At 40.5% G+C, this 7,932-nt stretch overlaps 1 protein-coding gene across 1 annotated transcript; it reads right to left on the reverse strand.

Annotated features, from left to right (window-relative positions):
- Positions 1-2,047: 2,047 nt before the first annotated feature.
- Positions 2,048-6,230, reverse strand: FGF4 (fibroblast growth factor 4). Its single transcript, XM_073350656.1, has 3 exons — positions 5,933-6,230; positions 4,368-4,471; positions 2,048-2,224 (listed from the first exon to the last, which is right to left on the reverse strand). The coding sequence occupies exons 1-3, from the start codon at positions 6,228-6,230 to the stop codon at positions 2,048-2,050; spliced, it is 579 nt and encodes a 192-aa protein (XP_073206757.1).
- Positions 6,231-7,932: the final 1,702 nt, after the last annotated feature.

The raw sequence follows: 7,932 nt of genomic DNA on the forward strand, positions 1-7,932 counted from the left end.
GGATACAGACTAACACGGCTACCCCTCTGATACTTGACACTGATGATTACTCAAATATAGAAAACAGAGACAGTACAGAAAACCCCCAAATTGCAGAGAAATCCTTAGGCACCATGTTTCCTAGGTGCTTCATTAGGTTTGGCTTTGTTTTTTGTTTTTAATTTGGTTTTATTTTTGAACAGCAGCAGTAGATGGTTTAAAATCTGGTCCTGCTACACTCTGATCTCACTGAACTTTGGTGAGTAGCTTTACTTTTCAAGGTCATTTGTAAGTACAGTATATATGCAAGCATATGTGATTCTAGTGGAACAAAAACTTTTCATATAGGAATGTAGAAAGAAAAAATGCTGAACTCAAATTTTCTGCAGCCTTGGGACTTGTATATGTCCAAAAATGATTAGTTGAATTTGGAAGATTATCTGTCTGTAAACATCCTGTAAGAGTATTAAACTTATTCACTAAACATTGTGATCAGGCCTGGTTTCAACTTAAGATCATGAAGTCTCACTTTTATAAAAAAATTAAAAGTTTACCATCATTCCAGGGTCTCCTTTCTCCCCTCTTTCATGATCAAACCTGCCTTTTCCTTCATTACTTTAGAGACATGGGTTACATTTGCAAAATATAGAAAGAAAAATATAGGGTTACTTGATGACCATATAGTGCTGCAGCCTGACAGCTGTCTGCAAATATTTTCACCATGATTATCCTTACTAAAAGTAAATCACTGGGTAAAGATAGCTCAAACGTGACAAGGCTCAAATAGGATGCAACTGACTCTATCTTAAATACTTCTGGCTACATATGGAAAAATAGAGATTTGGGATTGCAAAGATCCACCCCCTTCCTGGAATTATAATACTGAAGAGAAAAGTTTGCACCTTCTATGCAGATTTTGTTAGGAGACTGGCTTCAAGAATTAGTGAGGTAGAAATTAATTAACTTTGTCAGGGAATGAGACATAGAAAAGAGCAGCATATTTCTCCTTCCAAACACTGCATTTTAAAAATAATATAGACCAGCTTTACTCACTTAAAACCAGTCTGACTTCTATCTATAGAGCTTGGGTTTCTCAAGAACCAGAAAATGTGTTTTGACTATATATTTAAAAATTATGGGAGCAATAGAGTTTCATAGGCTTTGGAAAATAAGTGTAGTCTACAAATTTGAAGAAGGAATTTTGATTTGAATAAATAAACACAATGAGTTCATGGTAGCATATTTCACAGTGTTTGTTAGGGGAGGGGTTGACACACTTTTTAGACCTCATGTGCAAAGCAATCATATGTAATATTAGCTTTCTCTAAGGGTCACAAAAGAAATGATGCTCCTATTTATCTGAACAGAAAAAAAATGAGTTTATATAGTTGTTTAAGGGTCTCTACTGCCTAGTAGCTCTGCAAAGATTGACTGCAGGAAAGTTCAAAGTTCAGCACTGGCAGATCTAAAAACAGATTTGTGGGGTAGTACTTCAACACTGCACTTTCTGTACCAGAAGTAAACCGATACCATTTCAATTAAATAGCAACACTGCACAAAGGAGGTCAGACATTGTAAGTTCCTACAAGCTAGCATCAGAACTGAGAAAGGTTTGCACAGCTCATTTTCAAAGACTAAGACCTTATCTGGTGGTGGTGGGTTAAAAAATAAAACAAACAAATACGTGTACACCAACAAACACTGTACAACACACAAACAGTGCAAAACATTGTAATATAGGAATCGAATTTCACTTGTTTTAAAACACATAATAGCAGCACACTTGTGATAAATTTAAAAAAAGTTAAATAAACCACAAAGCAGAAGTCTTCTACAGTTGCACCATCAAATGAAATACCTTGGGTTGGGTTTTTTGTTTGCTTGTTTTTAGAAATAAAAAAAATCAGAACTATAAATAATTTTGTGGCAATATATACAGACTTAAATAATTAATTTAAATATCTTACACCTAGTCTTGCATAAAACTCTCCAATAAAAGTGCACCATGTTTTCCCCAAGCGTGGCTTGTCTCTTCCCCTGTGCTGAGGTAGGTCTGAAGGAAGATGGCTCAGATTCTAGGAAGAAAATGTGTCACTGTCATTGTGGGAGACACTTTGTTGCCTTTCTTTGTTCTTCCATTTTTGCTCAGAGCTATGTACATGCCAGGGTAAATCCTGGACTCGTAAGCATTGTAGTTGTTCGGCAGAAGAATCTCTTTGAATTTGCACTCATCATTGAAATGGGTCTGAAATGCAAAGGAGGAGGAAGGGGGGAGGAAATATTAAACATCAGGCGTGGAAATATTATTGCCAACAGGTGTAGGCCTGATGAAGGGAAATGCACAGCTGATTTTTCCCCCTAGTGATCTTTTGAAGAGATCATCCCATTGAGAAACCATGGATTCATCAAGGGTTTTAAAATCCAGATCAATCAGATATGTCCGAAGGGGCTAAAAGCATCTAGTAGTCTGTCTACACAACCATGGAAATGTGTCACATTTTAACACAGCTGGCAATGCAGCTTGTATAAATTTAAGGCCAAATTCTGTTGGTTTCCTCAGGTAGATCTATTCAATGGGACTTTGCCCATTAGCAAGGATCAGGATTTTGACTTTCAGACCTTACATTGAAGTCAGTGGAAGTTTTGCAGGATGTAACCTTCCTTCAAGTCACCTTATTTAAATAATAGGCCCATTGATCTTTCTGATATTAAATAGATTACATTTAATATATACAGAAACCCTTGGCTTCCAAAAACATTAGCTGCACCTCCAACAATACATTCTCTAGGATATTTCAGAGCTCAGGACCCTCTAAATATTGGCAAAATGTTTTGATAGGAAAGAGGGAAGAATTTTGAAGGTACCCAGAACATTTCAGAACTGACAGTATTTCTTCCTTAAAACTTGATCTTGAATGAGAAATTTGGATCCGTTGATGCTAAGAGACCAGGAAAGCAAACTGATTTGAAGGGTAAGGAAAGGACACTCTTTCTTTGCAGGTGAAATAATTTCTTATGTGGATACAAAGGGAGGCAGGTGCTTTTCCTGGATACAGATACTAGGACAGTATTGGGCTGGCACTGATAGATACTAAAGTAACTAATGGGATTATATCTATTATTAATTTTAAGCACTAGTTTCTGTAAATAAGGGCTGGACCTGCTGTAGTTAAATCTGCACTGGAGATTAGAACACCCAGGGCACACAATGCAGCCAAGACGCCCGCTTGATGTCCCTATTAGAGATGATGATAGAGGAGCTGTTGTACTTTGAAGGCCTGATACTACTTCGACTGGAGTCAATAGCAAAATGGCCTCTTGACTGCACTGGTGCAGGATCAGGCCCTAAACCAGTTACTTTGTATATTCACATCCTCATTCAGGCAAAACATCCATTCACTTCAATTAGAGCTTCGCCGGAATTAGGGGGTGCAGGATTGGGCCCTTGTGTGACCAAAACTCCTTCAAAATGAATGCGGAAAGACATGAAACAGAAAAGTCATTGATAGAGAAGTCAGTCTGAAAGCAGAATTCTACATACGGGATCATAGGACTGAAATGATGCTGGCCACAGAAACGTATACAAAGGGGAAGGCAACAAGCAGAGGGAAAGTTCTAAGTGACCTGAAACAAGACTTGTATTATTATTTTTAGCACCAAGTGGGCTTAAAAAATGAAATCCTGTCCACTATTTGTTCCCAAAATCCAATGTAAAAATGCAAGACATACTTTCATTCTGGCTGAACAGATCAAATTTGTTTTTAATAAGAGGGAGTTTTGCAGTGGGAGTTTTGATGACTGTCTATCCATCATCGGAGCAGAGTGACAGTTCCGCAGCATTTACAAAGAGTGATCAGGGTAGGTATTGATTTGGGGTGTCATAAAAGATTACAAAAAACGCACGTGGGACTGGTCACAAATTAAAGTTCCCTCAGAGAAACTGAGCAGATATACATGCCTGATTGAAGCGGTTCCTATTTGGAGAGCTTTAGTATTTATTTATTGTATGCAATTAATTAATTAATTATTATGCAGACTAGCTTGTGGTATTGCCCAACAAAACGATTACTGTGTTTGGGGATAAACTTGACAATATGGGTGGTCCCTGGCTGAGTGACTTTTACACCAGGAAGGATAGTAAGTACATCTAGTGGCTAGAAATGCAAAGAATGGCATTTACATGAAAGGCGCTACTCCCATAGTATCTCTGCACAGTGCCCCTTCCATTCACAGTAAAACAGAGTGCTTCAAGGAGACCGTGACTTCGATGAGCAATGCAGTGTAGGACTGGGGCTTGGGCGATTTAAACCCAAAACACCACAGGCGCTCTTCATGGGGGATTGAAATGGTCATGTATCCAGTCACTCAGTATCTCATATGCTACTTACAGATCCATAGAGCTTGCCTTTGCTATTCATGGCTACGAAGAGTCCACTTTTAACACCAAATAGGCTCACCACTCCTCTTTCCACTGGAGAAATTTCAAGCAGACCTATGGTGAAAAACGATGCATATGGAGTCACACAGAATATAGATACATGTATTAACCTTATTGTGGGTTCATTTAACACGAACAGTGGCCATATCAAACCTATTCCCTCCAATTAAGGCTAAATCGTGATTATTTGCCTAACATCACCCACATGCTTCTATACGTGACTTCACAGTGACTTTCTTGATGAAACAGTTCTGAAACTTTTCAAGATGATTATGTGGGTTAGGTTTCCCCCTGTGCTTTAAAGACTGAATCCCGCTCTCATTCAGTGGCTCGATAAAGTCAAATAAAACAGCTCTATCAAAAATAAAAACAACCCCGATATTTTAAACGGGAACGAGGAATCTCACTCATTGCTCAGTTTAAAATAAGTAACAATAAGTTTGTGGCAAATCAAACATTTGTCATCATGCTGTTTATAACCTCAAATCCTATTGTTTCAGTTGGGTATCAGATAAAGTCATGGGGCCAAAGGGTTAAGTCACTAACAGATGCTTTTCTATTGGACTGTGCTAACGCTTGAGAGTTGCTTTTGACTCAGGAATCCCAATTTACTGTTTGAAAACCTGGGGGTGGGGAGGAACACCCTGCACGCTGTGGTGCTGAGCATCCAGATGCTGACGTGGGCAGAACACCTGATTATTTTCGACAGCAGGGAAAATATTGCTTTAAGCAATTCTATCCATACACAGGAGCCTCCTCCATAAATCGCTCTCACACAAGCAATCAGAGCCCTGCAGTGCCATTATTTTTAAAACAAGTCCTTGGGGGCGGAGGAAAGGACATGAACAAAAAGATTTCCCCTGATTGATTTCCAATGCTCATGCCGCTTAAGCATATACATGTGGACTTTCAAACCCAAGGCGCTGGGACTGCTGGCTAAGCACTTTTTTTTTTTTTACTTAGTAACCTGGTGTCTTCAGCAGGACCAATGCCACTGATTTGGGGGACTTGATAACCCAATTCAAACCTGAGCTCAAGGAAGTCAGTCGATGCAGCTCGAGTTTGACCGTGCATTCTTAGGACCGACTTTCAGCTGACTTTGGAAAGCTTTCTGTAAGCCGCTCACAATACCTAGGTAACCAGCTGCGATAATAATTTTTCCCTCTAAAGGGGCCCTTGTGTGTTTCTGTGCAGAAGGCTCTAATATACAAAGTGCAACACACGCTGGGAAAGCGAATCTATTTTCCGAACAGGGCACCAAGAAGGAAAAGTGCCAATATAGCCAAGTGCCCTTCAGCTGATTTCCACGTTTTTTCAAAAACTACAGAGCCCCACAACTCTTCATTTGGTCCCTCTAAGAAGGGGAGTTTATGAAAGTCACCAGCTGAAATGTCAGGAATCAGGTGAGACGCACTTCGAAGTGCCAAAGCCCCCCTGTCGTAAATCCCCTCCGCCCCCCGGAAAATTGACAAGGTGAGGGAAATTAAAAAAGAAGAAGAAGAAGAAGCAACTTACTGTATCGATTTTCGTTGTGAATCCCGTTGATTCTGCCGTCTGGCAAGACTTGGATGTGAAACCCGATGCCTACGTTACAGTAGAGACGTCGCAGCCTCTTGATGCCCAGCAGATAGTCACTGTCCCGGCTGATCTCTTTCCTCTCCCCCGGGAGCCTGGCCATGGAGCGGGAGAAGAGAGTCTCCCAGCGCCACTCCAGGGTGTCGTTGTGCTGGGCAGAGAAAGGAACGCAGCGCACCACCCAAGGCGAAAGCAGTCCCAGGAGCAAGATTGGCAAGAAGGCCGAGGGGAGAGTCATCCTGATCAACATGGGCAGCACACGTGGTTAGAAGGGAGTCAATTGCTCTAAAAATACACTCGCCTCCGAGCTCCCACTTTATACTTAGATCAAAGAAAAAAAGGGAGACGAAGTAGCAAAGGAGGGATCCCAATAGCTCAGTCACCAAAGGAGCTGTGGTTTCCCTGGTCAGGTTGCATGGGGAAGAAATCCTGTGAGCAAGGGGAGGAAAAGCGGAGGGGGGGGGGGGAATCGACTCAGCTGAATCTTATTCTGAACTTGATCTCAACTCCAGAAGTCTTGTCTGAAGTGTTGATCTTCTTCTATAGCTGCTCAGCCATAGCGCTTTAGCCCTAGCCACGATATTTATATATCCATGTGCGTTGGTACCTATTACATCACCACCTACTGCTCTTTGCTGCAGCGTTCAATCCAGTTCAACAGAAGTCAGATTATCACCCCTAGATGCTAAACAACTTCGAATCGTGTCTTGAGGGGAGAGGAAGGGGGACTTTTTTTTTTCAACTAGCAGGAAAGGCCAACCTTAAAAAAGAAAATGTCACATTTTGCGTTCATCACACGCAGCCTTTCTTTCTTTCTTTCTTTCTTTCTTTCTTTCTTTCTTTCTTTCTTTCTTTCTTTCTTTCTTTCTTTCTTTCTTTCTTTCTTTCTTTCTTTCTTTCTTTCTTTCTTTCTTTCTTTCTTTCTTTCTTTGTTACAAATGCTAATGCAGGACACCAAAATCAAAGAATGCCCAACACGCTTTTCCCTCAACACAATGTCTGACTTTGTGGAAATCTGTGGAATTTCGGCTTTTGCTGTATCCAGGCGACATGGTTTACAGTTTACTGGATGCAAAAAAATTCCCTTCATTAAAAGCCAAAATAGTTGTTGCATGGGAGGTTTAAGAAATGAAAAATGAAAGAACTGGGGGGGGGGGCGGGGGGGAGGAAGCATTTATTAAACCAAAGGGCTAAGTCTCTAATACAGAGGGGAAAACTTAAAGAGGCAAAGGACGTTCGAAAGTAAAACTAACTTTTTGGATTCTAAGTGTCCCTTTAAGAAATCGGATACATTGCATTACTTTAAGACAATGCAGAATTCAACACTGGTTACAAATATTGAATGGTATTTTAGTGATGCAGCTGATTTCTAATCTCTTCACATTCACTTAAGTATTGCAGTGTTGTCTCAATGATACAGTTGATTTCTGATCTTTTAATGTGATATATTCACTCCTTGGAATCATTTCCCTGCATAAAATATTAACACAATATTCAAAATGAGGGGAGCAGAAGGTAAGAATTGATAAACCTGTAACTGTTTTAATAAGGGCAAGTCACAAAGGCTCGGTTAGCCTCATCCTAGGTCTTTTTCGATGTCTTCAGAAACAAACAGGTGGGAGGATGTCAGAACAATTTTGGATGGTCCTAAATTAATATGCAACAGAAAAAAGTTGTTTGTGACTCAGCTCTTTTATAGCCCCCGAGGACAGTTTAGTCTTTTTCACGCCAGCAAGCACTCCTGCTGTTCCAGCAAGAGATGCGAGAGGAAAGAGAATTGCCCCGAGCCAGATGACAGCTCACCTAGGTGCGAAAATCTCTGACCTTCGCTAAACCTAAGCAAACTTTAGATGATGTCCTTTTTTCCCCTCTTGTGAGATGCACACATATTACTGTGTGTGTGGCATGTCCCAACCAAGTCCCTTCTCTCTCCTTGGCCC

This window comes from Lepidochelys kempii, chromosome 6 (assembly GCF_965140265.1).
Source record: "Lepidochelys kempii isolate rLepKem1 chromosome 6, rLepKem1.hap2, whole genome shotgun sequence".
Classification (NCBI taxonomy): domain Eukaryota; kingdom Metazoa; phylum Chordata; order Testudines; family Cheloniidae; genus Lepidochelys; species Lepidochelys kempii.

Coding starts and splice junctions, on each gene's coding strand:
- FGF4 (XM_073350656.1), bottom strand. CDS start 6,230: ATGACTCTCCCCTCGGCCTTCTTGCCAATCTTGCTCCTGGGACTGCTT. Junction 4,472..5,932: donor TCACAACGAAAATCGATACA/GTAAGTTGCTTC, acceptor TTTTCACCATAG/GTCTGCTTGAAATTTCTCCA. Junction 2,225..4,367: donor AAGGCAAGCTCTATGGATCT/GTAAGTAGCATA, acceptor TTTGCATTTCAG/ACCCATTTCAATGATGAGTG.